At 41.6% G+C, this 17,892-nt stretch overlaps 1 protein-coding gene across 6 annotated transcripts in view; it reads right to left on the reverse strand.

Moving 5' to 3' along the window:
- The window catches only part of LOC129718238 (acetylcholine receptor subunit alpha-like), a 75,127-nt gene that overhangs the window by 47,006 nt on the left and 10,229 nt on the right, over positions 1-17,892 (reverse strand). For all 6 annotated transcript variants that reach the window (XM_055668812.1, XM_055668810.1, XM_055668809.1 and 3 more), the window contains exon 2: positions 9,206-9,534. In XM_055668812.1, the coding sequence (XP_055524787.1) occupies positions 9,206-9,418 (213 nt within the window). In that variant the 5' untranslated portion in view covers positions 9,419-9,534. The remainder of the gene's footprint in view (positions 1-9,205; positions 9,535-17,892) is intronic.

A 17,892-nucleotide genomic window follows, 5' to 3' on the forward strand; every position in this document is an offset into this window, starting at 1 on the left:
CTAAAATTGTTTGTTGGGTAACCGATACTTCAAAAGTAAACTAAACGATTACCAGAGAACTACCAATAGACTGCCGCTATGCAAGTCCATTTTACTAGCTTACTCTTGTAAGTAAGCATGCCGTATCATTGCTTCTTATGAGATGGGGCAAAAAGTTTGGATATTTTTTTAAGTTCTCCAGTACTAAGTTGTCCAATTCATCTGTTCTTAGGAAATTGAAAACTATAAATACCTAGTTAGCTACAATTTTTTCTCAGAAACTCAGTGACACGCGGGGCGAACCTTCGCACCACCAACAATGCTAAATTTTGTCGTATAGCAGCATCCAACAAATACCTAGGGGCAGAAGCAACTCCTGGGGTAGGGTAGGTGAGGTCTCCTTCTTCTAGGTCTCCTCCAGTAACCAGCCGCACTGACTTGCTCGTCCTTATAATATCGATAATTATCGTTAACGTCAAAAAGTTAACGATAATATCGATGACTGGAACTTATCGATTTTATCGATAAGTATCGATAAGTTTCCCATCACTAGACTCGAACTCTCACCGCGATGGCACCGCGTACAAAGAACGGCACCCCGCCGCGTCGAAAACGGGCATCATGCGGCACTTTGTGGACGCCGGATACGCCCTTTCCGGTATCTACGACATCTTGGCATTATTGGACAACAATCAGAGCATCGAAAGAAAATTTGGTTCCGGACGACCGACAACCCTGAGCGATAAGAAGCTCCTAAAGATACTGAAAAGTAAGACCGAGAGAAAGTGGCTACATCGCTTCTTGGCCGGGAGGTCGATGCAACTGGCCGAACAGTGAAAAAGTACCTGGCGAACATGGACATACACTTCATAAAGCTGCAGTCCCGTTCATTGGTATCAGAGCTGCAGGCAATGACGCGACTAAATAAGATGGCTGATCGTGGAACGAATTCGGTAGACTTGAGTGGTTTTCAGTTCCATTTAGCGTACCTGAAGCACTTCTGATTGTATCTTTCGGAATTTCAACCACTAAATACCGATGAGGATTGTAACCTTTGGAAAAGGTTCCACCGTATAGCAATGCGTGACAGTGTTGCTATACTATAATCAGACCGAATGTCAGTAAATGTAAATCCCCATGCCAGAAATTGTTTGAATTATCTCTTATATATAAAATAAGGTTACATATATGTGCGACTGCCCATAACTTTAAAATGAAGCGTCTGATTTGAGCTGGCTTTGTTTTTTTGTGTTCGTCTTTGTCCAAGGCAAAATGTTACGGCGAGAAAACTAGGAAAATTCAAAGGAAAAGGGTGGAATTCACGAAAATAGAATTTCCATACAAAGATGAAATGAGATCGCAGAAGGCGCAATGAACAACAATAGGTAATATGACAGCAATTTAAAACAGTTCACTCTCGACAGTTATTTTGACATCATCCTTTAGAAGCTACTACCGAAAATTAAATACAGATATAAGCACGCTCGACTGGTGGCTACCATCACGGTAATCGGTTGAACTATCTAAACATATAAAAATGCAGCTTTGTGTCTGTCTGTCTGTCTGATCCATATAGGCTTGGAAACCACAAAACCGATCAGCGTGAAATTTTGTGTATAGAGGTTTTGGGAACCGAGAATGGTGACTAAGATAGTTCGAGACCCCTCTCTTTACTGGAAGGGAGGGGTTCCATACAAATGAAACAAATTTCTGCACGTCTCGAGAACTAACCAAGTAAATGGAATCGAATTTAGCAGGTGAATATTTTTAGGGATAACAAGTATGCCCATAATGGTTTAATACCCCTCCTTCTCCTGGAAGGGTGGGGTTTCCTACAAAAGAAACTCAAATTTTTTCACAGCTCCAGAACTAATCGTGTAAATAGAACCAAATTTATCATGTGGAGGTTTCTGGGGGCAAAAAATATTTTAATGGTGGTGCAACATCCCTTCCCTTCTGGATGGGAGGGCTCTAATACAAATCAAACATAAATTTTCTTTGGTGGTTTGATACTCCTCCGTACTCTGAAAAGGGAGGCAGGTCTCCCATACAAATTAAACAGATATTCAAACCAGGTTTTCCGGGAAACAGCCTGCAATGATCGGGTCAATGCACAGGAGCCAAAACTGGACTCCGGACGCCATTTTTAAATTTAATATGGAAACTTCTGGTTTCTAATATGGGTATTTCCGGAATCGTAATGGTGCACTGAAGCCATTAAAGAACCATTAAGGTCCGATCCTATTTTAAATATTTGCTCGAGATTTAGAGGCCTCCGAAATAGTGAGTCATTACCACGTCGATAGAGACACCACTGCAAAAAGATTCGATGTGCCCTGAAATGGGACCATTCACTATTACGGGCGGCCAATCAGGAGCTAGTTAGCTTGCCGAAAAAGGTAACCGAAGGGATGCTAGGCGACTTACTGCTGCAACTTTCAACGGCGATAAGCCAGGACAACAACCTATGGTGGCGCGCAAATCGTCGTTGTTCGGCAGGCAGCGTGATAGGCAAAGCCAGAGAGACTGGTGTCAGCCGAAGGTGCGAGATTCAGTGTGACGTAGGCTGGAGAGAACCCGATCGGGATGAGGTTCCAGAACATTCCAACGGTTATATGAGGAGGATCCCAACGTGGGACAAGGGAGGCCGTTTTAAACCATCAAGGTAACTGGTCAAGTTTCACTATTTTCTTAAACAAGTAATACCAGACGACGTTTTTCCCGGTTAGATTTTGCGCTAATACTTCTAATACCAAAGTGCCGAGTAAGTCCGCGTGTGAGCCAGAGTGATTTAGTGCCGCCGGTGCCGTAGGAAAGTTTACCAATCGCCTAGAGCTCCAGCCACCCCAGCTATCCGCGAAAGGAGCTCCTGGACCGTGTTAGGTTTCACGAGCAAAGGACCTGGAGAGCCACGTGCACCACTTCCAACAAGCCTCACCGCCATCGCAGCCACCTCCACCGCCTCCGTCGTAGCCACCTCCAAAGCCATCATCGCCTCCGCCGCCACCGTCACCTGCAAGTTCTCGCCGTTCGCCACCCGTAGGATTCATCGCAGCCGCAGTCAGTGAGTCGAATATATTTTTCCGTTAAAAGTGTTTAAATAAAAAAAAGGGAATTTAGTTATAAGAATCTTCGATTTTTATTTCGGACGATTTGCGATCACTTTCTGGTGTGCACCAAAGCTATTGTTTTACAGGTGGTGATCTTGTCCGAGCGAAGTGTTTCAAGTGAGTTTTCCCTAGCGCGTTTGTCGACCCAGAGAGGTCAGAAATATAAGTAGAGTCTTATCCGACTGGGATAGACTACATGATGTATGCCAAATTGTTACCCGCTGCTTAATCAATGAAGTCCCAGTAGATATTGTCAGAGTGGTTTCAAAAGGCAAAGATATAGGAACCTTGACATGTGTCTCTTATAAAGTCGGTCTTTCTCCTGCCTGAAACTGTTGGTAAATTTCCAGTATCGGTGCGCTGATGAACTTTTCGCCCATCTATAACCACATACTCTTTACTAGTGAACAAAGAAGGTCCCGTGTCGACCTGTCATATTTTTTTCTCTTTCTTTTGTACAACAATACGAATAAAACACGTTTCCACAGCAAAGTATATTTTTCACGTTTTCTAACGCGGATTACAATTCCCTGCGATTATATTTCTCTGCATTGGCCAGGGATTGGCCGACAGGTTTTGGTCCCAGTATCAGACCGTGAGAATTGTAGCGTTTTTGTCGCGAAATTCGGAAAAGTTTTTTCGGTCGACGGCGTTAGGTGTTTTTTTCGGTTCGTGCGTGTTGTGTGGTGGCAAAATGGCGGACCTAGGAAAGTTTTCCTTAGTTAAACTTAACAACACGAACTACGCTACATGGAAATTTCAAATGGAAATGTTTCTTGTGCGAGAGGACCTTTGGCATGTCGTTGCACAACCAAAACCGGAACCGGAGACATCGGTATGGCAAAAAGCTGATAGAAAAGCTCGCGCTACGATCGGCTTGTGTCTTGAGCAGACTCAGTACACCATAATAAAAGATTGTGCTAGTGCTGTTGCGGTATGGAATGCTTTGAAAGCATACCATGAGAAGTCGTCGACAACTTCACAGTTGTCACTATTGAACCGGCTGTGTGACACCAAGCTTCCGGAGGGCGGTGACGTCGAAAAACACTTGCTTGAGATGGACTCAGTGTTTGAGCGGCTTCAGAATTGCGGACTGAATCTGGATGAAAAATTAAAAATTGCGATGATGTTGCGCAGTATGCCCGATTCGTACCATAGTTTTGCATCGGCGTTAGAGGCACGACCCGATGAAGAAATAAAGTTGGAATTTGTCCGGTCAAAGCTGGTGGATCAGTATCAGAAGCGATTGCAAAGAGAAGGGAAACAAGTTGTTGGCGAACAGGTACTGAAAACGCAACAGGTAAACAGAGACATTGTTTGCTTCTTTTGCAAAAAGCCCGGTCATTTCAAGAAGAATTGTCGGAAGTGGCAAGCGGCAAAAGATAAGCAACCGGTACCAGGGCCTTCTGGAAACAACGCAGGCAGCTCGGGTCGGAGCAATAATCAGCCAGTGAAAGCGAAACAGGCTAACTCGAACACGGAAGCCGTGAGTTTTTTCGCGCAGGAGGAGACTAATGTTATTCGTTCGGCAGTGAAGCAAAATCATTTCTGGACGGTGGATAGTGGTGCTTCGTGCCACATGACTAGCTGCGACAGTTTTTTCGAAACCCTGGACGATTCGTCGAGTGTGCAGGTTATGTTGGCGAACGAGAAGTGTACTAAATCCGGTGGGCATGGCGCTGGTACCGTGTCAGGTTTCAATGGTTCGGGAAAGCAGGTGAATATCCGTCTCGATAATGTCCTGTACGTACCGGAACTTGATAGTGGACTCCTGTCGGTGAGTAAAATTGCCGATAAAGGCTCTAATGTTATATTTAAGCAAAATTGCGTTGAGATCCATGATGAGTCCGACAAGATTGTCGCTGTGGGTGAACGTAATGGTGGATTATATGTGTTGAAAAATTCGGAGCATGTTGCAGTAGCTGCAGGTGGTAGTCACACTATGCATTGCCAGCATACGTGGCATAGATGATTCGGTCTTCGGGATCCAACGATTATAGACCGAATACAGAAGGAAAACTCAGCTACAGGTATGAAATTAGTGAACTGCGATATGAAAGTCGTGTGTGAACATTGCTTGGAAGGGAAGATGGCGCGCTTGCCGTTCCCACAGCAAGCAGAACATAGAGCGAGTCAACCACTAGAGCTCATTCATACAGACCTCTGCGGGCCAATGAGTAACGTTACACCTGGGGGAAACAAGTATTTTATGGTGCTCATAGATGATTTCAGTCGCTATCTTGTTTTGTATTTGTTGAAAGATAAGGCGGAAGCAAAGGAATGTATTAAAAGCTTTGTCAGGTTTGTTGAAAATAAATTCCAGCAGAAACCACGAATAATTCGTTCTGATCGTGGTGCAGAATTTGTTAACAAGGAGCTACAACAATTTTATCGCGAAAAGGGTATTCAAATGCAGCTGACTGCTGGCTATTCCCCCGCAGCAGAATGGCGTCGCTGAACGTCGGAATAGATACTTGCAGGAAATGGCAGTATGTATGCTGCTGGATGCAGGACTGGGAAAGCAGTACTGGGGTGAAGCAATTGCGGCGGCAGCTTACATTCAAAATCGCTTGCCTTCGCTGGTTGTACAGAAAACCCCAATGGAGTTATGGTGTGGAGAGAAGCCTAACTTGAGTGAGCTAAAGGTTTTCGGGTGTGAGGCGTACGTTTATGTGCCTGATGTTAAACGTAGCAAGTTGCAGAGCAGAGCCGAAAAGTTGACCTTTGTAGGGTATGCTTGTGGATCGAAAGCGTACAGATTTCTCAACAAGCGTACGGGAAAAATTACCATAAGTCGTGATGCGAGGTTTCTCAAGCTCGGCGTGAAGATGCAGGACGAGCCAAGCAATAGCTCAAGGCAGAAAGCTGAAGTGAGTGATGGAGATTCAATGAAGAATCGGGAAATTGGTGATGTGCAATGTGGAGAAAATGGCGATAATCATGATTTAGTGAGTGACTCTTCCTCGGACATGAATTTGTCAGATGAAGAATACCATGATATTGATGACACATATAACGAGGCTGGTAGTGCTAGTGATGAATTGCAAGGGAGAAGATCACAACGGCACCAACGGGTTGGTGCGCTGTTGTACGTAGGGACTAACTCAAGACCAGACATAGCAGCATCCGTGTCAATCCTCAGCAGAAAAACTAAACAACCAATGCAGCGAGATTGGGTGGAACTAAAGCGAGTAGTACGTTATTTAATGGCTACGCAGGATTGCCAGCTGAAATTAAGCAGTGATGCAACGAAGAACTTGGAACTGATCGGGTACAGTGATGCGGACTGGGCTGGGGACACAACCGATAGGAAGTCCACCAGCGGCTTTGTGTATCGGATTGGTAAAGCAAGCGTAAGTTGGGCAAGCCGCAAACAGGGATGTGTAACAACATCTACCATGGAAGCTGAGTATGTAGCTCTCTCGGAAGCTGCACAGGAAGCGGTTTGGATGCGAAGACTATCATTGGAGTTGGGACACAAACAACAATCTCCTACAGTGGTCAATGAAGACAATCGTAGCTGTATCGATTTTGTGTCACTTGAGAGGCAGAATAAAAGAAGTAAGCATATCGATACGAAATACCATCATGCCAAGAGCCTAGTTTCTAGTAAGACGATTCAACTGTGCTATTGTTCGACGGAAAATATGGTGGCTGATATTTTTACCAAGCCACTAGGATCAGTGAAGATGCAGCATTTCAGGCAAATGCTTGAGCTACGTCAGACGAGAGAACAAAAGTAATCAGCGAGGAGGAGTGTTGGTAAATTTCCAGTATCGGTGCGCTGATGAACTTTTCGCCCGTCTATAACCACATACTCTTTACTAGTGAACAAAGAAGGTCCCGTGTCGACCTGTCATATTTTTTTTTCTTCCTTTTGTACAACAATACGAATAAAACACGTTTTCACAGCAAAGTATATTTTTCACGTTTTCTAACGCGGATTACAATTCCCTGCGATTATATTTCTCTGCATTGGCCAGGGATTGGCCGACAGAAACAACAAGTTTTAATGCCCTCATCATGGCCAATAGGTCTTCTTTTTCATTGAATTCATTGAAAAAGACTCGAACTACAGACCAAAAGCAACCAAAGATATAAACTTGCAAAGCCCTGCAGTTCAATCTTAGGCATACCGCATTGTGACTCAGACGATGGAAACTTTTGCTTTTCTAACACGCTGAAAAACTCTTCAAATGCTTTCATCAACTCATTGGACCCAGGACACCCTTCAATGCCTTGTTCAATAACCCAAACAATGAAACCGGTCCGATCATGGAGAAATGTGTGCTTGCTCAAAGTTGTTTGAAATTATTGTGAATGACGGCTTGTTTGCCAGCTCTAAGCAGCATGGTTTTTTCTCTAAACGATCTGTTGCCACTAATCTCATGCGGTACGATTCTTGCTTTTTGCAAAGTATGGATACTAGTTCCCAAACCGACGCATATTAGGCCTAAACCTGAAAGCATTATTTGGAGCTGCAGGAGCATCTGAATACATTTGTTAATTGGTGGGCAACAAACATTTCAACGTTGAGCGTGGGGAAATACAATATGATTTCTTTTGTTAGAAAGCGTGTGCCTATCGAATTCGACTATTCCATATCATAACAGCATCTTCTCCGTGTGCGGTGCGTGAAGAAACTTGGAATAAACTTTGATACCGAGTTGACCTCCAAGAACCGCTATAACAACATTATTGCCAAGGCTAACCGACAATTGGAATTCATATTCAAGATTGCCGATAATTTCGTGACGATTCGTTTCATTATGTTTTAAATCATTTTACTATACCTTAGTGCGATCAATCCCCGAGTCTAATTCCGTGATATGAACCCCTTACCATGCAAACTGGTCCAACAGAATTTGCGTTTGCGATACCTTTCTCAGCCTGGATGGCAACGACTGGCAGGGCAATTCGTATTTTACTTCCCCCACAAAGGAAGTGAGCTCCGAGGTTAAGTTCATTTCACACACTAAATTCCCTAAGAAGCTGCAGCTGTAGCTGACAATCAGCTACAAGGGGATGTCAAAGCCGGTCTTCTTTCCCCTTGGACTGGCCGTGGTCGGAAAATGCACAGTACAGTGCCCGTCGGAAGTTGCATCGATCACCAGAAAACACCATAAGATGTGGTGTTTTAACCGGATCTGGCATCGGTCCATTACTCGAAGCGATTGTTGGAGGAGATGGAGCGGCTGAATATCGTGTGGAAGCTATTCCAAAAACTTTTTCACGAAAACTGAAGGGGGAATTGATAAATAAAACTAAGAAATAACTCAAAAACGTGCCTACACACACTTTACACGAGTTTAACCATGTTACGGCTATTTACTTATTAAAGTCAAAGGATAAAGTCCAAGAGCCTCGAGCATTGCTTTGCAAGTGCAAAGTGGTCTTTGCCGTGAAGGTGACACGGCTTCAAAGGCGATGGACGGATGACAGGATTGAAAGAACGTCACCAACAGGGAGCTGGAGTTGTTGTGGGAGAACCATACTTGAGAGCTCGTGACGGAACTCACTGGTAAGAATCCGGTCAACTACAAGAGGGTCTACAAGATCAAGCATGACGAAAAAGAATATGTGGAATGTTAAAAACCCCAACTAGTGGCAAAGGGAAATTCCCAAGAGAAAAAAATGGGTTCGGTGGCAAACGAAGCGGGGTTTTTGGTTCACTACTTTAAATGGTCTACTTAACCAGGAGATCTACATCCATTAACCTTGAGGATATCAGAATGGTGATCCACAGCTCGTATGCTGCCAATCCGAATATACTTCAAGTAAAATATCAAACTTTCAATCCAAAATTAGGCTCAGAAGGACGAAAACAATACTTTTAAAATCCGAAATGATAGAATTGAACTCAAAAGTGCCTCTGAAGACCAAAACCTAAAATATCTTAATTTAAAATTGAGCGCAGCTGAGAAAACGCTTCTAAAGACGAAAAGAAAAGATAGTTTATCAAACGAAAAATATATCCGACACCATTAGGGTTGCTTATTCTTCATAAATCTCAAAACTGACGTAAGTATTTCTCAGCTGCTGAGTTGGCAATTGAGCATAAGTGTGGTATGCAACGGTCATGATGATTTTCCTACTCATAGCAATGCAGTACTTACCACATCGATCAACTGGGACAATTTGAGCTTAATACAAACGCGCAGAACATCAGATGTGTTGACGACCGGTCGTACCAGCTTGTTATAGTTACTTAGCAGATCATCGTACAGCCGTTTGGCATCCGGATTACCGGCTACTGCTCCGTGCACCACCAGGGCGGATAGTAACCACAGCCGCAGCGTTTCACCAGCTGTCAGGAGCATTTTACTCATATCTCCAATAGGAAAAGTCACGGGCTAAGTTTTTTTGTTTTCTAGAAGTGTGTTCTAAAGCTGGAGTTACATGAAGCGGTTTTTAGCGTGTATTGCTGACAGTCATTCTGGGGTAGCTGAAAATGAGAAGAAAATATATTATAGATTCACTTTGACTTTAAAATTTGGCAAACGCAATAAGAGCTAGCATGTGATGATGTAGATGCTTTCGGTTTCGGTTCTATTTGTATATCGACATAAACATCAAACTTTCAAATTTATGAATGAAAGCAAAAATATCACTGCAACCGCATGTTCGTTAAAAGTTCTTGTGTGTAGGTGCCACGCATAAAAAAATGAGTGTCCGCAGATAAAAAAATATTTGAAAGAAATGGCAAACAAATAACGATTCGCTTTCTCGATGTTCATCGAACCAATATTATTGCATGCAAATAGGTTATTTTTTTGAACAACTTTTTCTAATCGATTTAAAATTGCTTGTATATAGAGATCAATTATTTGAAAAAAATACAATTACATAACTAGTGATAGATTCATATTCATTTGCAAATGTTTTATTATTTCACTCCGGACACAAAGAAGTCAAATTCACGCCCGATCGTTCTGTCACTCACAGCATCACTAGAAATCGAGTTCTGCATACTGTCAAACTCCTCCAAATTTATGGGTACCTGAGTGACCAATGAATATCAACAAAATGTAAACAATAAATTCATCACATCACAGCACAACACATACATCAACGCATTCCGGTTCGCGGAAAGGAACTGCGCAGGTTTGTGGTGGCGGCAAATCAAAACAGAGAAAACTCTCGTGATAACTCTCAAACTTAACTCGAAAGCATTGTTTTGAGTTGCAACTTGCAATATGCACTGAAAATCTCATTCATGTAAGCTCGTTAGACAAGAGGTGAAGTTAGCGATTGATAATAGTTTTACCTCCGTGAGATGCCAAGCATCACCTTCTATTCGCCATTCCACTGAAAAGAGGGAAAAGAACAGAAATTAAAGCGAAAACAAAAAAAAAAACGAGCAAAATGGCAAAAATTAACAATGGATGGTATGAAAGTAAAGACTAAGAAAAACAGAAAAAGTGACCGGTCAGATAAATGCGTGAACAAAAAAAAACATAAACACAGATATAACTAAATACTGGTTTTCTATTGCTGATTAGTTTAATTTAAGATTGTTTTTGATATCTTTTCTAGCCTCTAAAAGCGTTTTTTGCCAACCTATACAACTTGCATGGGCGTTGAAAAAATCTGTCAGAAATAAACTGATGGTAAAATAAGAGAGTATTTTTGACGTTGACTAACGTCTATATCGAAGTTAGGCACCTGAATTTGAAAATCTAGTAATTCAACCAGGGAAAACCAGGGAAAAGTGGTCAGGTTTTGAGCGCTTATTTTTCAGTCATTTATAATCAGGTTTTCGAGGTTTTGGCATCAATCGATCAGAAATTCTTTTACGGTTTAATTTATGTAACAAAAACAAACTATTGTTTGAGATACACTATTGAAAAATTAGTAATTAATATCGATTGTCTAAATCATACCGCGCAGCCAATCACTACCTCTCTTCCCAAGCACAGTCGACACTAACGGATACAATCGATCTGACTTTGTTGTTATTGTTGTTGGCACTTTCTGTTTCCGATGCTTATTTACGTTCCTTGTCATTTCATTAGCTACTTAGCTCCTCCTTCTTTCTTACTAACTGATGAAGCTTTGGTATAAAGGTACCGTTCGAACATTTCACCCCATCAGTTAAGTTTACTAGCAGCAGGCAGCAGCAGCGGACATCAATACCGATGGCAGTAGGCGAAGTGGATCAGCAGCGGGCAACAGCGGCGGTGGTAGTGGTTTGCTGCAGTTCTTACCTCTTTCAGTTCGGCTTCCCTTCGATCTGAGTTATACCCCACCAGCGGTAATCCGATTCAGATATCGTTGGGTGAATACAACCCGAAACTGAAAGAGACTCGCACCGCCAGGTGGTTTGAGAAGCCACCATCATTCAGTGTATGTATATATAGGGTGTGTGCACATAACGTGTGTGAATATCTGTAGCGTGTGTCCCTTATATATAAGGTGTGTGGCTAACGTGTGTGGCTTGCTATATAGCGTGTGTGTATGTTTATGGCGTGTATGCATGTCTGTAGCGCGTGTGTGCAAGTTTATAGCGCGTGTGGCCAGTGATGCCACATATACAGATTTATCTACATTTATACAGATTTTTGCGTATTTTTCACACAGATTTTCTGGAAATAATACAGATTTATACAGATTTTTTTGGTATTCATTGGGTCGTAAATTAAACTTCTTTATATAGTTGAATAAAATAACTCAAATACGGTGGAGCGTGTCGGAGGTTTTATTATATTCATATGCTACGCATAAACGTGTGCATGGATGAATCATGGGAAAAATGTTAAACAAGCTATATTGCATTTTTTTCGAGAAGAATATGTTCAGTACATATGCAGATTTCATTTTACAGATTTTTTCAAATTTTACCAAGATGCTAGTATTTATATGAGCAGTTCTAACGTAAGAGCTTCACAATACAACACTGATAGAACGGACACGTAAACGGGACCAGACATCAACACTTATTGCTCTTACTTAATATTAAGTGAGAGCAATAAGTGTTGTTGTCTGGTCCCGTTTACGTGTCCGTTCTATCAGTGTTGTATTTACCAAGATGATAAGATTTTTTGAGCTCCAAAATACAGATGAAAATGTGGCATCACTGCGTGTGGCACCGCCACCGGTACCGCCAGGTTTGAGAAGCCACCATCATCCAGCGTATGTCTTTGGGCTATATAAGAGACTGTTTCTCCTCAAGCAAAGCAGAGGGACGAATGACCGTTTGGGGTTAAAGTCCCTTCAAAAGAAATCAATCAATCAAACCCCATCAGTATCATTACTAAACCGTACCGGTTACATACGGACGCTAAATGTTAGCAACTGAAAGGAGGAAACACAAAATAGTACCGGTCATCTCGGGCCGATTTCACCCGTAATACTGGTGGCTGTTATTAGTACATGGCTACTGCAAAATACTGGAATGTCTGGAATTCTGGACTGACTAACCAGTAAACAAGAATAATCGGCAACAGGTACCTTTTGGTGCCTCCAAGTTTTGTGATAGAAGCGTTGCAATTCCCTCTACTATTTGTTTTAATGCAATATAAGAATACGGTAGTCAACGTCATGCGGTCGTGTCTTGAATACCACCCTGCTACTATTTCTTTGCTGTCGTTTTTCTAGGCTCTAAATGAAGACCTGGAAAATTGATAAAACAAAAATATTTCTCTTTGGGCGAAGAAAGTCTAGTGGTCCTTGATCCCCTAGGCGACGGGTTTTGAGATCTTTTGCTTGGTGGAGCACTTTCTCAAACCAAGTATTTGGCGGAGCACCTGCATTTTTTATTCAATGAGGAAATTGAGGAAATTTTTCTCATTGATTTGAAAATGTAGGTTTTTTTTTTTTTAAGGGGGGATTTGTTAGTAGCTTAAGTGTTTATGATAAATATTAGTAAATAATGAGTATGTGTGTCCAATCACAAATGGTGACTTCTCAACACTGTTAGAAATTTGTAATTTTAATTGTTAGGATTTGTTTGCTTTCGCAATTAGGACTTATCATTCGTAGGGATTTAAACCTACTTGTCAGAAAAGGGGAAGTAAACTTACAACTAACTTAATTGCTAACTTATTGGCTATAAAGAGAGCTTATCGTAGCAATTGAGGATTGCAACGATTTTTGTCGAAAATTGTTAATAATTTTATTTGACATAGCTTCTAATGGTTCAACACCAGTAAGTCTATGTAATTCGAGTGTACCAAACCAAGGAAGACGCTTCAAAATCATTTTCAGAATTTTATTCTGAATCCTTTGGAGCGTTTTCTTCCTTGTTGAACAGCAACTTGACCAGATCGGTACAGCATAAATTGAAAATGTAGGTGTTCTGCCAAATATTTTGGTTTAAAAAAGTGTTCCATCCAGAAAAAGATCTAGAAAGCTTACAGAAGAAAAATCTGTTTTTTAAAGTCGATTTTGGTAGAAAAAACATGCAAAGCAGCTAGAAAGGAAGGCCTCCAAGTCGGACTGGTTAGAAGGACTCATTTTCCCATTTTATAGAATGGGACACCGAATCAATTGCAGCAGTCATTTAATGTACGAGTCAACGAGGATGAGAAAAAAGTTTCCATTGGACCCGCGAAGTCTAGATGCAGTCGTTGCCACGGTTCGACACCAGAGTGTCGCGGAATCACCAACCCGTCGCCGTACCTAGGTAGAACTGTTGAATACCAGGATCGGTAATGCTTAATTTCCTCGAAGGACAACCTTGGTTGACGTAGTGGAGCTGCAAACTCTCATCACTCTTGGTTTCGCTCTGGATGTCCTTGAGAGCAGAAATATCTGGAGCGATACGTTGATAACGGTGCGAATGCTGTGCTTCAGTTCTAGATTGGCTATTCTATACTCCTCTTCCGGATGCACGTAACGATTATTCAGTCTGAATGAAACGTCTGCGTGGTTGAAACTGTCCGTAGAGATATAGCGGATTTCAAAATCGTAGAGCCGGAGAGTTAAGGCCCACCGTTGAAGCCTTTTCGTAGTATAGATGAGAATGCCCTTTTCCGAGTCAAAAAATTGCAGAAGAGGCTTGTGATCGGTCTCCAAGACGAACTTCCGGCTGAACAACATCCGGTGAAACCTAGTCACAGTGAACACCAATGGCAGGCCTTATTTTTCCTTTGCATCCGGGTCAGGGCTGTAACTGTCCGCATCCAAAATTTGGCCGAGAATTTCCAGCTGGCGCATGTTAAAACTGCCTTTTTTTGTGCGCATAGTGAACCCAAAGTTTTACAGGCGAGTGAGGACTCGATGAAGGTTTCGTTGCTGTTCTTCTTTGGTCCGGCCACCTACCAAGATCGATGTGGCATGAAATACTGATAACCAGTTATCTTCGTGAACATATCGTGAACCAGCTGGATCGGACTTACATAATAAACCCTAATTCTGAGATGAAGACTTGTGGGAACTAAGAACGAAGGGCTACAACGTCATTGCTGGCTGGGTTGGTTGCGGAACAACGTCATTGACTAGTTCCACAATCCAAACATGTCCATCGATCGATTCCTAAAATATCTAGATTTACGTTAGGAGCAACGCAACAATTACCCTCTCTGGTGATGTTATTGAGTGTAATGCTGCATTGGAGTTGAGGCTAGTTGCAGAGATTTCTCAGACACTGTCCTGACCCGACAAATTGTAGGCTTTGTATAGAGAAGATCGATTCACGGACTGATGGGAGATAACAACTGGTATTCGTAACATAAAGGCTCCAAGTTTCTACGGTGGCCACTATAACATCAAAAAGAACCTTGGACCTGAAGCTCGTAGTCTACTGGCAAATGGTATTTAATCGCTGTCTGGGAATTGGGTAATTTGCTTCCGCTTGGAAGCCGTCCAAAGCAGTCCCTATCCTTAAGCCTGGCAAGGACCCGATCAGTCCTTTCCCAAATCAAATCTCTTCAACCTGACGAAAATAAGGATAAAGTAGCAAGTCTCTTCTCACTTGGACTAGTACGTTAAAGCGTATGAATACCATCGTAATCAGTTGGAAACGAGTACCTGATTATGGGTAACACGTAGCCCGAAACCGGTCGACTTTTAAAGGTTAATTCAAATATGTTTATTTCATGTAAGAACGATTAGTCTTGTATCTTGTAACGCGTCGTATCAAAAATCATGTTGAAGGCCCCTGAAACTCACTTGTTGGTAGAGAATAGTGATGGAAAACTTATCGATACTTATCGATAGTATCGATAAATGCTGGACACCGATATTATCGTTAATTTTTTGACGTTAATGATAATTATTGATATTATAAGGGTGAGCACAAGTCAGTGCGGCTGGTTACTGGAGAAGACCCAAAAGAAGAAGACCTCACCTACCCTACCCCAGGAGTTACTTTTGCCGCTAGGTATTTGTTGGTTGCTGCTATTCGACAAGATTTAGCATTGTTGGGGGTGTTGTAAAGGTTCGCCCCGGGTGTCACTGAGTTTCTGAGAAATAATGGTAACTAAAAAGGTATTTATAGTTTTTAGTTTCCTAAGAACAGATGAATTCGACAGCTTAGTACTGGAGAACTTTAAAAAAATATCCAAACTTTTTGCACCATCTCATAAAAAGCAATGATACGAAATTGTAATAAAATGCATTTTCTTTGGCTTGCCAACTCTCATAATATGATAGACATTCATAGCGGCAGTCTATTGGTAATTCTCTGGTAATTGTTTAGTTTAGCTTGGAACTGTTTAAGTTTAAAGTATCTGTTATCCAACAAACAATTTTTAGTTCCAAAAAAAATCCAAATCAACGAAATTGTTGCGCCAAAACAGTATCCGGATTTATACAGGGGGTAGACAAAATAATTGAGATAAATTAAATTCTCTCGAATTTTGAATGGCCAGAACTTTACGAAAAATGAATCAATTTTGATAACCGGTTTCATTTCACTGGAAAACAGTATTATATTAGTAATACTTGGGTACTTAGTGTGACCAACCTACACCTAAAATGTTTCGGATTTCAAGAGTGTGTGTCAAAGTGTACATTTTTGCAACGCATAGAACGTTTTAGGCAGCTAAATTGTCTATCTAAAATACTTCATTTAAAAAAAACAGAGATCAAAGAGAGAGAGAGAGAGAGAGAGAGAGAGTTTTTAAAATTAAATTTTTCTCAGAGTAGGATCTTAAACTCATTTTTTCATATTTTTTAAGAAAAGTTCAGATAATTTTTACTAAGATATATTGATTCATAAGAAAAAGGTTCAAATACAGTTAGGTTTTCTTGCGCGGGGGATGCCTCGTGAAAAAACCATGTTAATTCAGAAATCCGCTTGAAAAACCGCTTTAATTCAAAAATTCGCGTAGAAAACCACGTTAATTTGAAAATCTGCATAAATAACCTTTTAGAGAAAATCCGCGTGAAAATAATCTGACCTTTTCAAATGTTAATCCAGATAAATTTTCAAACGCAAGTTTGCAAAGTATTTTGGTTTAATAAGACCTACACACCCACAATGTTCGATTGAATTCTGCTAGAGTGCTGCAAGCTCAAAAAAAATAGTACCCAACAGGGAAAAAACCGCCAAAGTCAACACCCATACTTAATAAATTCATACCTTGTTGATTCCTTGGCGAATTTTCAATCTTTGGCTACCAATGAACCCGAAATAAATTCTGATTTATTGACAACATATAAACCTAAGTGAAACAGAATGTCAGAAAAAGTTCTACGCGTTGCAAAAATGTACACTTTGGCACACACTCCGGAAATCCAAAACATTTCCAGTGACCCTTGGTCACGTCCAGTTCTCAAGTAATTTAAGGAAACTAGGACAGTTTTCCAGTAAAATGAAACCTGTTTTGTCAGAATGGATTCATTTTTCGTGAAGTTTTGGCCATTTAAAAATTAACAGAATTTTGCCTGCTTCAATTATTTCCCTTATTATACAACCTTCAAAATGAACTTCGGATTGAAACTACTCCGTAGAAAGCACTCCCGACGTAAAACCCGAAGACTTTCCAAAACAAACTATTTAACTCGTCCGGTTGTTTGAATTTTCATTCGCAGTGTCGTAAGATTTGTCATTCAAGGCCTTAACACAATGAATACGTTGCGGCTGCGTTTGCGCCAATTTGACAGTTAGCCCATACATTTACTGTCACATTGACGTCAACGCAACGCAAACGCATCCATTTGTCAAATAACGTTTGCGGTAAAAAATGGACAAAAATTGCCGATTTCACAGTGAAAAAGTATCAGGAGAACATGGGCATACATGCAGGAAGCGGCAGCCCCGTCCACTGGTCTCGGAGCTGCAGGCAATGACGCAGCGACAGCGGTTGAATAAGATGGTCAAGTCGATTTTCCCGGCGAATCGCGACGTGGCAGTGGTATTGGACGACTAGACCTATCTTACCCTGGATGGCAAGGACTAGCAGGGCTCTTTGTATTTTACCTCCCCCACGAAGGAAGTGAGCACCGAGGTAAAGTTTATTTCACAGACCAAGTTCCCCAAGAAGGTGCGGCTGTGGCTGACAATCAGCGAGAAAGGGATGTCAAAGTTACTCTTCTTTCGCTCCGGGCTGACCGTGAACGGGGAAATTTATAGTACGAAGTGCCTGACAGGAGTTGCGTCGTTCATCAAGAAATACCATAAGCGCGAAGAAACGGTGTTCTGGCCAGATTTGACGTCGGCCAATTACTCGAAGCGATCGTTGGAGGAGATGGCGTGGCTGAACATCGATGTGGTACCGAAGTCCCTCACCTGCTTCCCATCGAGAATTTCTGGGCAAACTTGAAGCGCAAGATCTACTCCAACAATTTTGTCGCGAAAACGGAGGAAGAATTAATAAAAAAACGAATAAAGAGCTTAAAAACATGGCTACACGCATAA

This window comes from Wyeomyia smithii, chromosome 1 (genome assembly GCF_029784165.1).
Source record: "Wyeomyia smithii strain HCP4-BCI-WySm-NY-G18 chromosome 1, ASM2978416v1, whole genome shotgun sequence".
NCBI lineage: Eukaryota > Metazoa > Arthropoda > Insecta > Diptera > Culicidae > Wyeomyia > Wyeomyia smithii.